This window comes from Neltuma alba, unplaced genomic scaffold (assembly GCF_004799145.2).
Source record: "Neltuma alba isolate B1F8T4 unplaced genomic scaffold, ASM479914v2 tig00011737_pilon, whole genome shotgun sequence".
In the NCBI taxonomy this organism is placed as follows: domain Eukaryota; kingdom Viridiplantae; phylum Streptophyta; class Magnoliopsida; order Fabales; family Fabaceae; genus Neltuma; species Neltuma alba.
The window spans coordinates 106,185-126,856 of record NW_021636365.1 but is presented as its reverse complement, the minus strand read 5'-3'; the positions used below and the strand labels follow the sequence as shown (position 1 = coordinate 126,856).

The following is a 20,672-nucleotide window of genomic DNA, read 5'->3' as shown; positions in this document are numbered from 1 at the left end:
TAAGTTTACGGAATTGCTATAATATAATTGCAGGTGAATGCGCCTAGCTATATCTAGCAACTTCTTCGATAAAATTTCATTTCATGCACTTTCTAACGTGTTATTATCAGCTAGCTTCTGGTACTTTCTTGGATATATAGATATTCAGCTTTAGTGGTAAATATCTATATATCGAGTAAGCAGCCTTTGGTTCTTTGGTTTTTCTTCATTTTTGAACCTGCTGACTTTGAATGTGAAGATAATTATATGATTATGTGCATTTACTTGGGAAAACACTGCATCTGCATATCGTATCATCATTAAACCCAAAATTATATGCAACTCATGATATCCGAAGGTCTCGTGTGTGTGTCCATATATATAGCTATACCATATATATATATATACTTTTAAAGTAGATATGGTTTTCAATTTCAAGTGCTGCGAACTTTGTCACAGTTCATAAGCAGCCCTCATTTAGGAATATCATGCATCCGTACCATATAATTAGGGAAAGGAATCGAGGGGGGAAAAACGAGGAAAAAGAACAGGGAAAGAAATCAATTCAGAACATGTGGATGTATAATGTAAAATTTGATCCTAAATTGGATTCGGACAGTTCTGATGAGGGCGGCAAAGAAATATAGAAAAAGAGATACTGTTAATAAGCAGGATGCGGATTACATTAACGGACATTCTCAAAGGTAAAATATGTATGAATCGAAAGAATATTCAACATAATTTCATAATAAGCGGGTTGCACGATTAATTAAATATTTCTTAATTTAAGGGAAAATGTAAACAATTGTTAGGAATAAAAGCATGTCAAAACTCAAAATGGTGTATACAAAGGTTAGAAAAAGCATGTACAAAAATGAAAACTCCCGCCATTAATTGCTCTTGTGTGCAAGATTAATTAAATCCTATTAATTAAAGTCTTTAGCAAAATTATATTGTCAGGAATAGATATCTAATAAAAGGCCATTACTTACAAGATATTGTCGTCATAAAAAAAATATATTAACTAATTTAACTAACATTCTTAATCTATTTAAATTGATTAATTAAGTTTTATATTAATGACAAGAGCAATATAAAACAAGCGAATCCACGTGTCAAGTAACAATAAAGTATCTATAATTGCAATGACAAAGGAAGGTTGCCATGGATTCAAGTATAATCGAAAAGCCCTCCGTTTGGATGACTATGTATGAATTTAAGAAGATACATTCAACCAATTAATTTGAAAAATATGGTAGCTAGGTTTACCAAAAATAATAACTTAATATTCTGAAATTTTATCTCAAGCCAGTTAATTGGATTCGGACGGTGTCCTGACTCCTGAGTCAAAACAGAAAAGAAAGAAATGCTGCTGAAGGCAGGAGTATCACTCTCAAAGGAAGCGCGTGAAAGCTACTCAAAAGAAAGCTATGTGTTACTACCCTCTTACACCAGGTCAGCATAAGTTACTCATGGTAGCACTCTCCCACACACAAAACACACGTGGCACCGTATGGTTGGACGGGACAGTGTAAATTCGCGAGCATGGATGGACTTGGCCACCTTTAATATGATGACATGAACAAAATGGAGTGCAATTAAGCGGTTAATAATAGAAAAATCCTCAAAACCCGAAACTCATTAATATTTGTTTATATTATTTTATAATAATTGAGAAGATGTATGTGTCCGTGTCTCTTGCGTGGATGTGGGCGTGTTTGTGTGTATATATAAGCCTATTAGCCTCTATTAGTCAATTCACTTTGCGTCAAACACAGCTTCCTGGTGGAGGTGGTCACACTGAGTCTGACTCAATTTCTCTGTTGCAGAGGTGGGCCAAGTAAGTGTGTTAGGGTTTCTGTGAATTGTTTAATTCCAGACACATATTTTTCAAAGGGTCCTAATCTGGATCTGATGCTCGCAGATCATTGGCTAGACTTGCGTAGGGAATTTTGACAACTTCAGCTGTAAAATATGGCCGACGCTTACATGTTCCACCAAAACCCCGTGGATGGTGAATTAATCCCCAGCCCCTACTCGATTTTCAATTTATCAACCCAATTATCTGGTTGCATGTTACTGATCTTCTTCTTTTGTGTCTGATAATTTGTGTGCGTGTGTGTTGATTATTGTGTGATTTGATTCTTGTCCATCATTGAATTGTTGCGAATTGAACCGAGGCGTGACAATCGGAGGCTGAAGTCCGAGGTTTTTTCTTTTATTTTTTTGCCCCCGTTGTCGATTGATAACTGATCAGCGGGTCCAGATCTAGATCTACTGATGGAGATCATGCCTAAACAAAGGAAGAAGATCATATCCAGAAAGTGGAGTTGATTTATTCTTACATCAGACACAACGCTAAAAATCTTTTCAATCAGAAAATTAAAAAAAAAAACCAAAGAACAATACGAAATTATATTTTTGCAAGGCAAAAAAGCCAAGGCTGTGTTTCGGATGCCATATGATACATCGAAGAGTTGGTGTCTTTATAAATCCAGAATGGGCTGTTGAAAGTTGACGAAGGGTAGCACTTCTTGAAGCAACGCTGCTGGTCAGAAAATTTAATGGTCAATTTAGCGATCACTAATCTTCATTTTCATTGTGTGTGTAGAGAGAGAGAGAGAGAGAGGCTACTTAATATATATACATCTTTAATTTGTGTGTGTATATATATATGTGTATATATATCAACAGGGGCATGAGATTGTTCAAAAGTTGTATGTTTGCTGCGGTCAAATGTTACATCTCCATGACTGTAGTCTTCCTGATCTTAATACATAAACCACGTAATTGAACACATTACGTGATTGTCGGGATAATCCCCTTGATGGTAGATTATGAAATGCCTACTTTTATTCCCTTCGAGATTCATGAGTTTGCATTGACTTGTCAATTCTATTTTCACACAGTTTATATTCTTCTTTCCCTGTTCTTCAATCGTGAATTAACTATATATAAATATATATATATATATATATACACACACACACACATGATAGGTTGAATTCGGATTCAGTTAATAATAATAGAAAAGATGTAAAATGTATAATCAACACTCGAGAAGAGTTTTTCCCTACCTTACATGATGATCTCTTTTTTCATATGTATATACCACACAAACAGTTTGTGTATGTTCATGTAATGCTTATTTAATTTCTAACAATGTTCTTGATTTTGTTTGAGTATAGTTGAAGACGCCTATTCATGTATTGAAGATCCCGAGCCCCAAAAGTGGAACAAAATAGCCGAACAAGAAGTTGATCAACCCCTTCCAAGGATCGAAATCATCCTGAATTTCAACAGCGGAGTGCAACCTCCGGTATGCGCTTTTGATTATTAAATAAACATTATTCATTTCCAACGTTTTGATTACTTGCTTATGATGACAATTAATTGTATGGAAATCCTGATCAACAGGGAAAGGTATTACCTCCTCATGCTCAGGCACTCATTGGTCGTTTGATCTATAAGACATCTGCTGGGGTTGGTTACTTAGGAACCGTCGTCGACTATGATGTTAACCGGCGCTGGTTTAGGGTACGAGTTTCTTCTTCTTCTCTCCCCCCCTTTTTACTATGTAGTTGTTGGTGTGTTCTGCGAGGTCATAATAAAGTTAGTTGTCTTATGATACAGATCGAGTACAACGATGAGGGATCAGAAGACTTGGTGGAGGCAGAAGTGAGAAACCTATTGGCCACTCCAACTCAAGTCGAGGAACATCTCCGACGGTAAGTTCCGCCTACTGATCCCTGGGGCTTAACTTCTCTCTTGTGTGCTTTGGGTTGTTTCATTATGTAGCCTTCAACAAGTCATTCAAACTAAAACTTTAAAACCCAAAAACCTATATATATATATATATATTGAGTACAAGTGAAAATTATATATGAATTTACATTAGTCTTTCCACCGGCTTAAAATATGAATTAAGATTTATATAAGATCGAGTATATAATAACAATTAAAACATGCATATCTGGGTTTTGTAGTGATGTGATGTTGTTTTCCATGCTTGCATTATACTCTTTCTGTTCTAAATATAAGACCTATTTTATAATATAATTTACATTATAAAATGAGTCTTATAGTTAAGACCGGAAGAATATAAAGATTACTTATTATTATTTTCCACATCCTTTGAGATGATATGCTCCATATGTAACATTTTCCCCTGTTTATGAAGTATATGTTCACAAATCTTTATTCTTTATTCCCTAATGAAAATTAAAATGAACATTCCGTTCACGACTAGTGATAATTAAGTCTGAATCCTCTTAAGTAAATGTCTTATGCGTAATGCTCTTTTTATGTCACCCTCAAGTATGTTACTGCCAAATCATCTCCCCAGTTTCCATCAATATTGTGATTTCTTCTGTGTGCGTGAGTGAGGAGAGGGGGGGGGGGGAGCACAGCTGGGGATATAGAGACCCAAGAACAAGAATGAACAATGATAAACCATTGAACCAAACCAAGAAGGTCGACCAAGTTTGTGATCAGTGTGCTGGTGGTGATCTGATAAGGCACTAAACGATGTTCACGTAAGTGGGTGAACAGTTCCCAGTGGCTCCATTTAGATTTGCCTCCTTCGTCGGTGACAACCGATAGTTAATAAGCAAGTAGCTAGCCGTTTTTTATTTCTAGATCTTGTGAGATTTTCTTGCCTGCTCTTATTTAAAGCTTTCTAATTCCAACTCGTTATGCCGTCACGACAATGATCCTATATATATACACGCATTCTAACCAGAAACGAGTAGGGAAAGAAATAGTAGACTCTCACTCTTTTTGTGCTACTCTTTAGCTCTAAATACGTAATGACTACTGTAGAAGATGTACCTCATGCTGTCTTTCTCCGTCCCACATTATTATAAGAAAATAATCTCCTACCTGAGGGGAAAAAAACCTAATATGCCAAACGTGTTATTTGAGCTTACCAAGGAATATCCTTTAATTACTTCAGATTACTCGGATAGGATAGATATCGATTATGCGCAAACTAAAATTTCTCGCGATTACATGCTTATATATACACGAAGATTTCCACTTGATTTTCTTGCATAATATTAATTATGAGAACCAGGGTTCAATATAACTGTGGTGGGGGGTTTGCAGATTGAGAGAAAGTGTGGATAATTACCAGAAGCAACAAGTTGCATCAGCAGAGGGACCATCAACTTCAAAAACCACACGCAAGGGAAGGGGCAAGTGTGCAAGCAAGGAAGGTGAAGGTGCTTATGTCCCTTTGTCCAAAAGAACCAGGAAGAAGGATCACTAGCTTTATTCCTGATCACATCATCAATGAGATCCCACCATATCCGCTAGCTTGCTATCTGGTTAGTAATCTTTCATTTCCATTCCGTGCGTACATCTTTGTAAAGCTTCCGTGTCGTCGTTCATCTGTGTGTGCGCGCATTGTGTTTTGGAGTGCATAGACTAGGTATAAAATTGGATCCAAAGAGCTATAAAGTAACATCGCATTTCTATATGTACAATTAACTTGTGAATATTTGTAGTGTAGAGATCGTCGGTGATTGGATCTACAGCGCTATATTGCATTTCCATACATATATACAGAATTAACTTCTCTAATTAGTTTCTGAAAAGTACTCATCCGTAACTATGATGTAATGTTTGCCATTCCTTTATTAATATGAACAATATGCTTCGAACCTAGTTGATATTTCCAGGATGGGGATTTGAGAGCTTGGAATATGTTCTTATACACTGGGTATATATCTGGGTTGGCAAATATACGAAAGGTCGAGATATACTATTGTCATACTCTTAATTAACATATCATATTGAGTATACTCATTATTATATATGTGTGGCTATATATATATATATATATATATATATATATTGCAGGTGCAGCTAGCTAGCTAGCGAACAAAGGAGGGGGAGGAAAGTACGCAGTGTCTGAGTTGCTGATTGATTAGGTCCTGTTTCAAGACTTCATGTGTCATCCATGTTGTTTAGACAAGTACTAAATCTGAAATGTTGTTTCTGATCTGTTTATTAATAATTAGTAGCTTCCCGTTTGTAAGACATCGTCTTTCCTTAGTCTCCTTGGATATGGTTTGAACTTTAAAGAGTCAGTGGTGTCACCTTTCGTTCGTCTGAAACTTCAAATAAGTCCGTATGCTTTGGACATAATAAAGTCTGCTTGCCAGTTATTTTTACCGTTGTTAAAAAGCCGCGCCTGATTTTGACTCCCTGAATTCTTATTCGTTTACTTTCTTAATCCTTTTCTTAAGACACTGTTTAACGAAATTTCTAAACTCATACTCCTCTGGTCCTTATTATAAGATCCAATTTGACTTTTTATTTGGTCCTAATTATAAGACCCAATCCATTTTTTCTCTTATATTTATGCATTTTTTTCCAAGATAATCCTTCTAATAATGATAGTTTTAGCCAATATACTTAATTAGCAAGGATATTTTAAGAATAACAACACTTATTTATTATAAATAACCAACTTAACTTACTTCCTTAATCTCCTCAAATAAGTCAATTGGGTCTTATAATAAGGACCGGAGGAGTACAAAATACTCTTTCAATGTTTATTTATCATGGAAATGACTGCTATTTGTTTGATATTTAAACATACAAATTATGCATTCATTTATTTCGTTTCACTTTACTTTTTATTGTTCTTCAATTACGTACATTCTATTCAGGCCAAAAAAAAAAAAAATTACGTACATTCTATAGCTCCGCCCCCATGCGCCACTATCTTAGTTGACTATATATGAACAAATTTTGTATGCCCATATTCATCTTATACTATTTTCGTCCTTAATATAAGACATAACTAACAAATTTGGGAAGATTAAAAAATTAGTTAAACTAGTTATTTATAATAAATAGGTATTTTATTTTTTAGAATACCCTTACTTATCATGTGTATTAACTAAAACAATTATGTTATGAAATATGTGCAACCATTGCAAGGACTATTTTGAAAAAATGGACAAATATAAAAGACAGAGTGAATTGGAGTCTTATATTTAGGATCAAATTAAAAATCAAACTAGTTTTTATATTAAAAATTGAAGGTAGTATTACGATTTAACGGCTCATAAAAGTTGGTACATGTATGCTACGTTAATTACTATAAATAAAAGTAATTTTGAACGCGCACTGCTCCATTAGGAGGGGGAAAAAACAGTTTTGATATCAAATAATACATCTACTCTATATAGCTTTTTCAAGCCTACTTTGTTTTCAATCATCTTTTTATAAACATACCTTATATGCGTATATATATAATATTCGAAATCGGTAACACACATGCACTGTTGGAATATTAGATTTATGAGTTAGTATTAGCTATTAAATGTTTTGTTAAAAAGGGAGGACTTGTATGTTTGGTAAGATTGGTCACCATTTCATGAGGAAGAGAGATCAATTAGGTTGTCACAACGTCACCTTATGCAAAATGCCCTTCGAAAGGAGGGATTGCCATGATGTCTCCACAGTTCCGCCTTTTAAGTGTTTGCCAATATTTAATGTTTGTGTTTTCCAGATTTGATTCTTCCTTTGTCTAAAATATTACCACCTCTGGTCTTAATTATAAGATCTTATTTGTACACTATAAACGAGGTCTAATAATTAGGACAAGAGATAGTAATTTGTTCTCGTGTTTCTCAACAAGTTAAACACTCTTCTAACAAAAACTAAATAACCACGTTTATAATTAATGAAATTCATTGAAAGAAGTTTTAAAATTTTTAAAGCATTAATAAGTTTTCACTTTTCAATGAATTATCTGATGTAAGCAAAATGATTAATATAATTGTCCCAAAAAATGATCCTGCCAGTGGGTTGGGCCTGTCTGTATCCAGATCCATACGTTCTGCGGTCAGGAAGGCTGAGTAGGTCCATTCATAAATAGTGCATTTTATTAAAATATATTATTAAAAATTAATATCCGTTATACTATTATATATTTCAAATAATACTTAATATATTATAACAGCTTGCAATCTATTGTTCCGGTAGATCTATACATCCCCATGGAAATTTACTACTTTCTTTCAATATTTATATTTTCATTGAAATTTTATAACTCTAATTTAAATTTTGATCCCTTTATATATATAATTACTCCTCCGATCTTTAAGACTTAATGGTTAAGTTAATTTTGGTCATAAATATAAGGTCTATTTTTTTATTTTTATCAATTTTTTTTAAATTACTCTTATAGATACTCCTTCAATCACAGTCAAGTAAGTGAGGAAGAAAGGATATTAAAAAAGATGATTATGATGTTTTAGAAAAAATATGTCTTATTTTTTATAATTAACTAACTTACCTAACTTCTTTATTATAATCAAATTAGTTACATAGGTCTTATATTTGTCCCGTCTTAAATATAATATTTTTTTTATAGTGTAATTTATAGGGTCTTGTGTTTAGGATTGGAGAAGAATTCACTGTTAAGCATCGGATAAGCATTACTCCACCAGTAATCAGTAATTCACAGGAAGCACTCTGACCAAAAAAACAAAAAGAAGTAATTCACAGGAAGTACTGTTTCTCGGCGAGAATGGGCTCCCCTTAACATTACAGCTGTTCGGACTCGGTAATTTTATATACCTCGTCACTGACGAACTCGCCTGGATCGATCCACTTCCATCTGTTCGACGCCAACGCTCTGAATCCTAACATTTGGTATGCTCTTACCCAATTTATTTATGCGCCCAAACTGCTCGCTTTATGTAATCTCTAAATACTGTATTTGATAATCGATGTATTTGTTCTATGATGTTGTAATCAGTAGATGGAGCCTGCCTTTATGTTTGATTCATAGTCGATGGGGTATTTCGCGTAATATGAATTTAATTTTACATAGTTGAACTCATTCTTGATGGCTAAGCATTTGATCAAGTGATGTTTTGATCATAGATCTCCGGTCGCGTCTGTGTCTGTCTTTATCCTGGTAGGAGTTTGTCCCAGAATGAATCCTTCTGAGTACCAACCCAGATCAAGTCAATTACTTTTTTGAAAGAGAAAAAGAAATTCAACGCTCCTGTTTCTTTCCTTCTTTGAAGTATCATTGCGATTTCTTCTTCAAATTATATCTTTCTTTGAGTGTTTGTTTCTGGGTTTTCCCTTGATATCTGTGAACCCCACTTAAATCACAAGACTCAGGAACTTTTCTGTCTAAAGTAATGTCAAATGTTCTTTAATTTGTTGATTTATGAGAATTATATGGTTTATATAATTGTTAAGAGATAGAGGGAACAATGAAAACGCTTATTGGCGCCGTATTTATTTTAGTTGTACAACTGGTTTCAAGTAGATGTTTATTCCATTTACATTTTTTAAATTTGTGCTTGCATATAGAAATCAAATTCATGTGTTTCATTTTATGGTTACACAATCTGTATTCTGAATGTTCGTGGCTAATTAACATATGGTCTCTCTTCCTTTTTCTGTTTTGCCTTCCTTTATCTAGTTCAGCACCATTTTCATACTAATGGCCAACAGAGTTCAAATTCCTTCGAGAAATTCCGCACTCATTGCAATGATTGCAGATGAGGTGAGAACTCCGCATTTGCTACTCATGCTTGGGGGGGTGTCTTGTAGAGCATAAGTGCTTGCTTATATTGGCGTGGTTTTGAGACATTTCTGTGACGTATGAAGGGTTTAATAGTTCGTGTGGCGTTTTATCCATTTGCTCCTAGCTTCAGTGGTTGCGTGGGTGGGACTTGAATAAGATCCCCTCAGGATCAAGCTGTAGAATTTCCTAATGTATCAAAAATCAGTGAGTCTTCAAAATCAATTTGTAAGATGGTGAATGGCAAATGACAAATGGCGATGTGAGAAAATACCATTAAAACTGATGAGTCCATTTTTGTTCATGAACTTTGATTTAGATAACCTCATAATTTCTTTTAAATTTTGTGTTGATTGTCTATATTTATCACCGTTGAAGCTAATGTTATTTCAATTCTACGACATCTGAAGAGGAAATATTTTTCGATATTTTGTATATGACTGTATGGTACGTAAATAATCGTGTATCATCCTAGACTAATTAAAAAATCGTTGATATGTTCTATAAATTCTCCATTGTGTTGTTTTATTTCTGATCCAAGTCATGTTTTTCTTACAAATGTTTAAAACATACGGAACTCTTACAACTAGTGAATTGAATTTAACCCAGGACACTGTTGTTGGATTTTTGCTGGCTGGGGTGGGCAATGTCGACTTGCGTAGGAAGACAAACTACCTTATTGTGGACTCAAGTATGCTTCTGCAATTTGGATCTCTCTAAGCACAACTTATTTCATCTTGTTATGCAGCAATTCTTTCCAAAAATAATGTTAGGACAATGGAATAACTCCATCTTATCTCAAATATCGTATTGACTCTCTCTCTCTCTCTCTCACACGCACACGCATGTACATGCACAGCACAATTCTTTAAATGATTTGAAAGATATTGAAGATGTCAATTGTCAAAGGTTCAGTCATATGCCATGCGTTGATCCATGATAAATTTCTAGACGTCCTTTCACTTTCATTGCAATGCTGATTATCCGTTGAGTAGCAGTCCCTGGAAGTAAATGGTTTGATAAAATGGGAACCAAGCGGTTTGCAGGAGATTGCATATTTGCATGATGGTGCTAGCTGCTGTTGTCATTTGTTTTAATGTCTAACTAGATGGGCCCTGTGCATTGCTCAGCATATGAAAAATGACCTATATTATTCACGCCTTATAAATAGTGTAATTTGCTATAGATTTTGTATTTTATATTGATATATTGATCTGAACATTTGTTGAATATGCTCATGTTTTATACCTTGTGTTGCCTTTGTAGAAACCACCGTCAAGCAAATAGAAGATGCATTCAAAGAGTTCACAACAAGGGAGGATATTGCAGTTGTGCTGATTAGCCAATATGTAAGGTTTTTTTGTACCATAGGACTTTTACATTATTACCAAAAGAAGTTGCTAAGGGTATTAAGCATTTATAGTCTTGCTAAAACTTATTGATTGCCCATTTTGCTGAAGCAAACATGTTGAGCATATTGCTGGATGCCAAAGGTCCTAACCTATCATGGCTAAGAAAAAGGTCCTGAGCGGATGGTGTATAGTTATGTTTCAATGGTATACTGATCTCATTACATGTTGAGTAACCTCTGCCTAAAGCATTCTTATTCATACTATAGGTTTCGCCTCCTCTGCAATATAGCATTATTTTGAGCTGAAGTTTCTGATTCATTTAGCATCGCAGATATTATGCTCTTATATCATGTGAACTTTTCGTATATATGATCTGGTGCAACTAATATATGTTAAGTCTGTCCCATGCTACTGACCACTGACCTCATTCATGAGCATTCAATGGAGTTGCGTTTCATGCAGTCTAATCTTGGAATTTCGTTACTATGATTTACAATGAATTTCTGTTCTCCATACGCTTATAATTTTTGGTGTCATATGGAGGATCTAATGCCCTATCATCAATTAACCAGGTTGCAAACATGATAAGGTTTTTAGTTGATAGCTACAACAAGCCTGTTCCGGCGATATTGGAGATTCCTTCTAAAGACCATCCTTATGATCCCGCGCATGATTCAGTTCTTTCTCGTGTGAAGTATTTATTCTCTGCTGAATCTGTGGCGTCTGGGAGACGTTAGGCATCTACCTCCTGTTAGAAACATTTTGTTTGGAATGATTGTTTCAAACTCAGTAATTTTATGCATGTTCCTGTTTGCTGTACATTTAGGACTTCACTCCATAGCCTCGTGAGTAAATTCCAGCCTTGTGTTGATTACTTGATCTCTTAATAAGCAAAATGGCTGGATGATCAGTTCATTTTCTTTTCTTTTCCTTTTTAAGGTAATAGATCGATTCATTTTCTTTTCTTCTCAAGTCAGTGTACTGCCTTACCAGGAGCTGTGCTAGGAGAAGTATTTGTTTGAGCTTGATGTTATCCTTTGCAATAAACGCACTTGTGCGATTGAAAAAAGAGTTAGAAGGTCAAGATGGAATCTACTCTCTCACACATCTACTGCACAAAGTACTGCACGCATTAGATGATTCATTTCGGTTTCTGGGTCAACCTTGCTTTCTTATTTTCTCAAACACATTTTGCTTTTATTGGTACCATTGATGCATGCACTTTTCAAACACCTTTCCTCGTGGAAATTTTTTATTTTTCCCGGGGCATTACCTAACGATCATATATGGAGCAGCTTCATCTCTCTCGCTGTCCAATGCGCCTGGGGAGTTTTTTCCTCCCTCCCATATTTCACGATAGCTGACCAAATACCTTTCCCTTCAATATTCTGCACCTATATAAGCTCGTGACTTCCAAATGTGCCCTAATGTATCTATGATTCAGACTCCAGAGCGTTAAACCCGTCAGCCTTAAAGGATGTGTTTGGTTCGAAAGAGGCGCGGGGAAGATTTCAATTTTTAATGGAGGAGAGAGAAAGAGAGTTAATATTAAGTCGACTGTTATGGTGGTATCAAATGAGTTTTTCTTTTTCCTTTTTCGCTTTTTGCAGGAATAGAAAGTCATATTACACAATATCAATTTCTTATTTTAAAAAGTCAACTTTTCATTTTAAAAATCTTAAAATTTTCACCCTGCATATAGCACAAATCTTGTGTAGTTTTAAAATTTTCCATTCTGAAAAAAATAATTTTACATTTCTAGGATGAGGGTGCTTGCTAAAGGTTGAGAGGGTACCAAAACTGTAAATGATAAAGAGGTGTGATTCTAAAATTTAATCAAAGTAAAAATGCTTTTGAAATTTTAGAAATTTTATCTGATTAATTTAGTCTTACAAGATTTATCCACATCCTTTCCTCCAAAGGAAACGCAGGGTAGGAGGGGAGGAGGACTAAAAAATTAAAGCAGTAGGGCATTTCTCGTCCTAACGAGAGGAAGAAAAGCAAATCCTATTCCTTTCCCTTCAAAGCCCCCAAAAAACAGATAGAAAATGACCATGTGAAGTTCTGGAATGAGAGTAAAGTTGCTATCAATTGTCGCCAAAGAAAAGTTGCTATTAAGTTGTGACACCGCTTAAAAAATATAACATATTACTAAGCATTCAAGGAATCAAAATGAACACATTGGTTCGTGGCCTTACTATATCCATCAAAGCCTTCAATCATCTTCCTTTAAAAGTAGTCTGTTTCACCACCATTTCATTCTTTGAAAACTATTCTGAGCGCCAAATGAGTAAAAACAGTGTCCGAAATTCAACGGTCAGCTTGAAAAAAGGGAGACAATATATATGTGTGCAATAAAATGTAGATTACTTATTGTGTCAAAGGTAGTTCAATGAGATGGAACACTAGGGAAAACAGTTGGGGGTACTACAGAAGTGTGAAGAGGATATGAATCTTATTCATTCAAGTTCATCAACTAGTTTTCAAGGAAGTGCAGATTTTAACGACTTGGTGAAGTTTTCTAATTCTCTCAACCCATCCTGGGGAGATTTGGCCTCACCAAGCAACTTCACCATAGCACTGCCAACAATCACCCCATCAGCTCCCCATCCCGCTATCTGCATCAAATCAAATTACATGATTCAGTATCAAGTAACTGCGTCAAGATAGAAGCACCAAAAGTTATGGGCAAAGAACAAACCAGTTTCGCATGCTCTGGTTTTGATATCCCAAAACCAACTGCCACGGGCTTTGTTGTCGTCTGATAAGAAATGAGGTAATCAACAAAGGGTTTAATCATGATGGAGAATGCTAACAATGTGACCATGGTGTGCAGGCTATTAAATATTCACCCAGTCTCATGGTAGCCGATTGTTATCAATCATACATGATCAATTGCCAGCACAAGAAAGTTCCAACCAAAGAGATGACAGGCTAAGAGCAGGTTAAAAGATTGACAAGAATTTTTCAAAGTATTCAGAAGACTTTCATAGCAAAACATGGCTTCAAGGGGGGGGGGCTCTACTTCAGAAAAAAGACTTTTACTTTAAATGAAAGAACTAAGACAAAGATTAAATAGACAAACCTCTTTAATTTCACGCAAAAGAGCCTGAACCTTATCACTCACTGATGCTCGAGTTCCAGTGACTCCTACTGAACTCACCTATATTGCAGATCAGGAAATGGTCTATGAATCATGATGTTTCATAGGCATAATATCACCAAATTGCAAGACATTTTCTGTTTTTACTGTTTCTGCATCACATTTTCAATATTTTGGGATAAAAGGCAATTAGATATTGCTGTCGCTCTGCTAAAGTCAAACAGAAGATGATTAGACAGAATTTAAAAGTGAAGAGAACATCACGACAGGTTTCTTGATATTGGCGATGCACTTTTTCCACTTCTGATGGCCACTAATTGACCCACCAACCCTCAATTCTTTTGCTTATCTTTTTAACTAACGAAACCAGGTGATTCTTTTGTGTTGTATTCCTTCCTCTTGAGGATCAACTGGATCGTTCATTCTTCTTTAACAGCTAATTACAATAGTACATTATTCAAATAGGAGAAATCCAAACTTGGGACCAAGTTGTCCGCAGTTTAAGGCCCAAGTTGAGGGCAAGGCCTCAAACATAAGACCATAGATAAAGCACCTGGTTACCATACTTGCGCCCCATGCATGCAGAAAAGTAATAAATACATAATAGCAAAGGAATTTGCATTTCATTCTGCTATATTATGTCCTTTAGTTTGTCAATTATGCAAAATTCAATTTAGAGGGGGTGGGGACTCAGAAGGTGCAAAGTTATAGTGACCAGGGGAGAAACCCCCCCCCCCCCGGGGGGGGAAGAGCTACAATGTTTGAAAGTTGAAACAGATTCTTACAAGATAAATAAATCCCTCTGCAGCTTCAACAATGGCTTTCATCCGGTCCGTTGGAGTAGTGGGTGTTGTGAGGAGTACCTTTAATCACATCACAGAAACAAGCTTTAAGCAACAACACTGACTAACAAATTTAACACATATATTGCAAAATGTAGAATCTAAAACTTAGAACCGGAGCTGATCACAATAAGCATTTCATTGTTCCACTTCATAAATTCATATTACAAACTACAATAAAAAATACGTTTAAAACTGCGTCTCTAAAATTATGACCAACGATTAAATATGTAGGACAGCTAATCAAGAATTCAGGAACAAAGTGAGCCAGCATTTTAAAGGTAGACAAACCAATTCAATCCCATGCTTCTTAGCTTCCATCCTCAAAGCTGTTGTCTCCTCCAGGGGAACATCAGGAACCACAAGCCCTGAAAAGATAGGGAAAATTATTATAATATTCAAATACCTAAATTGGAAGGAAACAAAGAAAATGATGCTTTTGTTCGGGAAAATGCCAAAAAGATCCCTTGAAATTTTGGTTCACTTGCAAACGGTCTCCTCGACTTTCAATGTTAGGTCCTAGCAGTTACACATTCCAGTAAATAAATCTTTCCCTGATTCTTTGGGATTTTTTCCCCTCATTGATGTTATCTCACTTTCCACCCATGGTAGCATAGTAATATGTAGATTGTGGGATTCTCTGATATCGCAACTAAACTAACATCAGCAAGTGAAAAATAGTAATACATTGAAGGACCCAGTTGCCGAAATATGAAAGTTAAAGAATCTAATTGCCAGTTCAGAAAGTTTAAGTTTGAGGGACTATTTGCATGTGGTCCAAAGTTCAATAGGTTTTTTTACAATTTTTTTTCCTTTTCATTTCCTAGGCAACTTTTTATGTTGACCTCATATAGCAATTCAAACCAGGACAAGGTAGGAAAGTGCTGGAATTTTTCTATTTTATCCTCCAGAAATCAGAATCAGGAATCTAATTAGACTCGTACACTGAATCATGCGCAGATTACAAAAATCCCGCATCTCCACAATTTTGGCGTACTAAAATAATGAAGGATGTCTTTTAAGGCTTAAGGTAATATGCTACCTCTCTTTAAAATTCAATTTTAAGTGTAGCACGTGAAATAGGAGATCGGAACTGCTTTCTTGATCTCGTTTATGGTTTCTATCACATTATTCGGCATAAGGGTCCCTAAATAAGCGGGCTAATCAGAATGATATAACGAACTTCAGGCAATTATTGACGACTTACCATGGACACCAACGTTGCTAATAGTGGACATAAATCTCCCAGTGCCACGCTTGAGTATTGGGTTGTAATAAGTAAACAGTGCAATTGGACAAGACAACTGTGGAACAACCTGTCAAATTAACAATTCAGGATAGTCATTAGAACATGAATCTAAAACTAATTTGACCTGAGCAAGCAGTCGCTGGAGATTTCTCAGATATCCCCATCCTTTGGAGTAATTGTTTTAAAGACTATGGATGTGTGTGCAAGTTTTTTTTTTCAAAAATACACACACACACACACAGAAGAGAGAGAGAGATATCCCGTCAAAGGTTCAAATTGGTCAGGTACTCTATGGTTTCATACTTTTGTGTTCAACTAGGATGGCCAAAATAATATGCATGTATGCAATTTAGCAGCAAATTCTTGTCCATAACCATATTCCCTAGATACCATTAAGTCTAATTGCATCTTCTTCCCCTTCAAGACACAGTACAGGATCCAATCACGGGTTCATGACAACTTTTGAGTGTTTGCACAGCCACCTTATCAGTGAAAAGTGAAAAATAAAAAGAGTAAAGAAAATTTATAAAGAGTAGCAGGAGAGCAATTGAAAATAGGTTGAGGTTAATATTTAATGAATAGCAAGAAATTTCAACAGTTTTACCTCCTTCAGCATGGATATAATTGCATCTAAATTGGTACCCCTTCCCAAGGAACGGGTAGCAGCAGCCTGAATAGAAAGACTCATCAATATGAGAATTGGACATTACATGTCACCAAAGCGCATAAAAACCTTCAAACCTGGATAACAGGACCATCTGCCAAAGGATCAGAGTATGGAACTCCTAGCTCAATTATGTCAGAGCCACATGAATCAAGCACCTTCAGTGCTTCTGCAGTGGTTGAAAGGTCAGGATCACCAGCAGTGATGTATGGGATAAAAGCCACCTTGACACAAAAAGACTTCTTAGAGGAGCAAAATCATTTGCAATTCGAAAACAAAAAGATTTAAAACATATAGAATCAAATGCAATATTTTATTTAAGGTGGTCAAAGTGTCAGTGTTGAAAATGGTCAACAAAGTAATCTAGTTCCCATTTAAGCTGCAGACTAAGAAATGATACTAAAATATTCAAAAGTAAGTGAATTAGCGTAGACCAAACAATTTTATGATCTGCTTATTCTCATTGTGAATAAATGTGCATAAAATTAGCCGTTTGCTTTTACTAGTTTGGTACTTAGTAATATTCATCCATGCGCACAAAATATTATAACATCTTAAGGGAATCAGCAATCTACATGACCATGGTATAACTTTAAACTCCAGAATTCTTTCATCCGCAGTCACAAATTTATGCTACTCCAACATCTAGTTGACCATTTCTTGAAAACCAAATACCAAAAAGATCAGTTCATGTTCCACCGTCTTCAAAATAACTCTGAAAAGATTCCAATACAGAAAACGAGTATGCATGATTCGTGCATTGCAGGAAGAATGCTATGTGGATGAGGGGGGAAAAACAACAGGTCCAAATATATTGAGCTAAAAACATAGTCAGAAAGAATAAGTGTACAATTAACTCTGGGAGCATTCTACATCCTAAAGTGCTCAACTAAAATCTCTTCACGATAAAGGCAAAATAGGCAATCAATATACGAAAGTAATCAACAACTGAGCACATTAAGGAACAAGTTGATAATCCAGTATTATTCAAGCTGAATTGTGACATAAAGGAAATAAAAAGCTTATGATTCGCAGCAGCAACAGAAAAAAGTCCTTACTTTTCCTTCTCTTTTCAGTCTATTGAATGTTTCGGAAATCCCAACAGATTTTGTGGTGCTGATAGCAGCCATTGTAGTGTATCTTCTAAGTGATACAATAGGTTTCTTGGAGGGGTAAAAAGTATGGAAATCGACCTCGCACTTCTTCAGTTGCAGGAAACTAGATGTCAGCGCAATAGCCATAAAGAAGGGTCGTCTGTCACTGAGTGATTTACAAATGAGTTTAAGCAGAAGATTAGTTCGATTAAGAGTTCAATAATGTAATATTACTCAAGATGAGAATGTAAACTTCTTTATGGGAATAAAAATATCAATGTCAGTCTCCTGAACAAACAAGCCATGACTCCCCCACGGATATGAAGGACCCGTCTGGTTGGGCGAAATTTTGGCGCCGGAAATGGCAATTAGCCTCCTTTCACCTGCACGCCCATTTGACCGCACAGAGGGAGAGCACAGTGCCTCATCGAGCTCTCAAACCACAGCCACCTCCGACGTCGATTCCCTCATCACCATCAGATCCCAGTCGACGACGACGTTGCTGCACTGAACTCTCTCACCTCCGACAATCAGCCAAATGAAGGGCATTCGTAAACCCCGAATAATATGTGCGTGAAAAACTTCCTACCATCCATACTTACTCGAATAGGAGAAGGATAAACGAAAACTAAATTTGAGGCTATTGATCGATTTATCAGCATTGGGCATTCAGGGAAAACAGAGACAACCCACCTATGAGATGTTAGAAATGAGGCCGAAAGCAAGATCCGTCTGGCCCTTCCACCGGAGGCGAGCTCACTCAACCTAAAAGTGAATAAAAAACAGTTCTTTCCACTCCCAGTGAAACAGTAGATGGAGTGAGACGTCCAAGCGGATTTGTTGCTCTTTTCGGCGGATATGCGAGGTTAATGATCGGTAATCGATAACTCCACCAAACGGTCCGCTTACGACGGGTGTGAAACACGTGCGGACGCTGCGCTCCTTGAGTTGCATCTATAATTTTTGCAAAAATATATATTTTAAATTTAATATATTTAGCTAAACTTATTTGTTGGGACTTGGGAGAATGAATCTGAAAATTGAATCTGTCAACTTCGACAGCTTAATCATTGTATTCTGGTTAAAAAAATCTACGTGTGCAGCATTTTAGTTTCTGGCCTTGATATTAAAATTCGTCTTAAATATAATATTTTAATAATTAAATATGAGTTACATTAAGAAAATTTTGGTGAAGGAAAGTTTTCAAATTAAAGAATTAAAAATAATACTTTAGGATATGCATATTTAATTTAGCTAATTTTCTCCTATGTTATTAAGAAATTAAGCCTGTATTTTTCTTTTTTTTGACAATGCTGAATGTATTATCTTCATCTTTCAAATCCCCTACTCTGATATTTATCTCCGATCCTAAAAATATTCTTACCATCTCAAACATCTTAAGAAAGTATTTTGTATTCTTAATCTTGTGAAAAGAACCCAATATCTCATCTTAATAAACCCAACCAATTAACCACATGACTTGAGGATAATATGTAAGATTAATCATTAAATGACTCGAGTAAATAGACGAATAATTGCATAATATTACAAGATACAATGTACAATGGACAAAGAAAATATTTTAAAACATACCCTGTATTTAGAACCAAAATCTAGATTTCTTGCCCTTTCTACCTCTCTTATCTTCTTTTTGGACCATGAGTTTATTTTGCACAAAAATTTTAGACAGGTTCAGGTTTAATCCAAGCAAAAGGCAGAATGCTTGAACAGTTTTTTTTTTAAGTGATATCCATGTTCCGCAGGACAAACCTGTATTATACCTTTAAGCGTTAATCTAAATATCCTCATTCTATGATGCCTTCCTAAGCCTCGTAATAGGGACCTGAGTCCCCTCCCTTTTAAGTAAGTGAGTGCAGTTTTTACTGCTAAATTTACGAATAATGGATTGGGCTACGAGTTTCTAACTCTGTTATCCTATAACAAGACGTCTGAAAATTATAACATCTTACACCAATGGTACCCCCAGCCCAACCCCCGCCCACCAAAAAAAAGAAAGACTGGGTTGATGTATAAGTCCAATACCAATTTATTTCTTATAGTTTTTTGTCCGGATTTAATTTTTATAGCTAACTAACTGTTATTGATTTTTCTATCCCTTCATGAAAATTTGAATGTTTTGCAAAATATTTTTAAAGATTTGATCCCAAAACATCACAATCATCCTATAAGGCTTAGCATTGTTTGTTTTAACACTGCTCCATCATACTTAATTAAAAATGTGATTTATATTGGTTTAATCTAACACCCTGTGACTAACCAGCCACCAATTATGAGCTAGGTGGTGCAGGCTAGCATTTAACCCACACAAGCAGCACTGGCTATTATTGTTGAGTTAGAAAGCTTAAAAAATTGCTGGTTTAATGACTCCCGCGTGAATATCACTCACATTTAATAGAAGTCATGGGTTGGATGTTATTTGTGCATGCTCGTGAGATTCTATAATGTACATGGGTACAAGAAAGAGTTTCTTCTATTTAGGGGTGTTTAGATAGAAACCAAACCATAGTTTCAGAAATGTTTTTACGAATTACGAAATAAATATGTGGAGAAGGTTACCTCATTTTACAGAAAAGTGCATCTGAAACCGCGATTTTGAGAATGTCAAATACCCTATTAAACTTGCAAATTACCTGCAAGTCTGCAAGTCTAGTTGCCAGAAAGGAAGAGAAAAAGGGACATGCCCGAGAGAACGAAAAGCGATGGGTGGACACGTAAATCACTCAAAATGAAGCCCCTTTTAGACAAAGGGGGAAGTTTTCTGTTGGCACAAAGGGGCAAAATTTTTTAACCAAGGTCCAAAGATAAA

General features: G+C 35.6%; 2 protein-coding genes across 5 annotated transcripts; one reads left to right on the top strand and one right to left on the bottom strand.

Moving 5' to 3' along the window:
- Positions 1-8,535: 8,535 nt before the first annotated feature.
- On the top strand, positions 8,536-12,055 carry LOC114717448 (V-type proton ATPase subunit F). Of its 2 annotated transcripts, none has more exons than XM_028902583.1 (5): positions 8,536-8,652; positions 9,445-9,523; positions 10,151-10,232; positions 10,808-10,890; positions 11,466-12,055. In XM_028902583.1, exons 2-5 carry the CDS (start codon positions 9,461-9,463, stop codon positions 11,628-11,630), a joined length of 393 nt encoding a protein of 130 aa, XP_028758416.1. In that variant the 5' UTR covers positions 8,536-8,652; positions 9,445-9,460; the 3' UTR covers positions 11,631-12,055. The 2 variants fall into 2 exon arrangements, with proteins under 2 accessions (XP_028758416.1, XP_028758415.1); XM_028902582.1 differs by having other exon boundaries at positions 9,440-9,523.
- A 1,160-nt stretch (positions 12,056-13,215) lies between these two features.
- LOC114717437 (tryptophan synthase alpha chain) lies at positions 13,216-18,735 on the bottom strand. 3 transcript variants are annotated; one of them, XM_028902563.1, is made up of 10 exons: positions 18,539-18,733; positions 17,810-18,005; positions 16,829-16,975; positions 16,692-16,757; positions 16,046-16,154; positions 15,130-15,206; positions 14,782-14,859; positions 13,979-14,056; positions 13,595-13,654; positions 13,216-13,511 (listed from the first exon to the last, which is right to left on the bottom strand). In XM_028902563.1, exons 2-10 carry the CDS (start codon positions 17,990-17,992, stop codon positions 13,377-13,379), a joined length of 933 nt encoding a protein of 310 aa, XP_028758396.1. In that variant the 5' UTR covers positions 17,993-18,005; positions 18,539-18,733; the 3' UTR covers positions 13,216-13,376. The 3 variants fall into 3 exon arrangements, with proteins under 3 accessions (XP_028758396.1, XP_028758395.1, XP_028758397.1); XM_028902562.1 differs by having other exon boundaries at positions 17,810-18,011; positions 18,539-18,732; XM_028902564.1 differs by lacking the exon at positions 13,595-13,654 and having other exon boundaries at positions 17,810-18,011; positions 18,539-18,735.
- Positions 18,736-20,672: the final 1,937 nt, after the last annotated feature.

What these genes read in the sequence shown, in the direction of transcription:
- LOC114717448 (XM_028902583.1), top strand. Translation starts at nt 9,461, where the DNA reads ATGGCCAACAGAGTTCAAATTCCTTCGAGAAATTCCGCACTCATTGCA. An exon ending in CTACCTTATTGTGGACTCAA is followed by an intron (nt 10,233 to 10,807) that starts GTATGCTTCTGC and finishes TTGCCTTTGTAG; the next exon opens with AAACCACCGTCAAGCAAATA. An exon ending in TTGTGCTGATTAGCCAATAT is followed by an intron (nt 10,891 to 11,465) that starts GTAAGGTTTTTT and finishes TCAATTAACCAG; the next exon opens with GTTGCAAACATGATAAGGTT.
- LOC114717437 (XM_028902563.1), bottom strand. Translation starts at nt 17,992, where the DNA reads ATGGCTATTGCGCTGACATCTAGTTTCCTGCAACTGAAGAAGTGCGAG. An exon ending in CAGATGGTCCTGTTATCCAG is followed by an intron (nt 16,758 to 16,828) that starts GTTTGAAGGTTT and finishes CTTTCTATTCAG; the next exon opens with GCTGCTGCTACCCGTTCCTT. An exon ending in TAGCAACGTTGGTGTCCATG is followed by an intron (nt 15,207 to 16,045) that starts GTAAGTCGTCAA and finishes CTATCTTTTCAG; the next exon opens with GGCTTGTGGTTCCTGATGTT.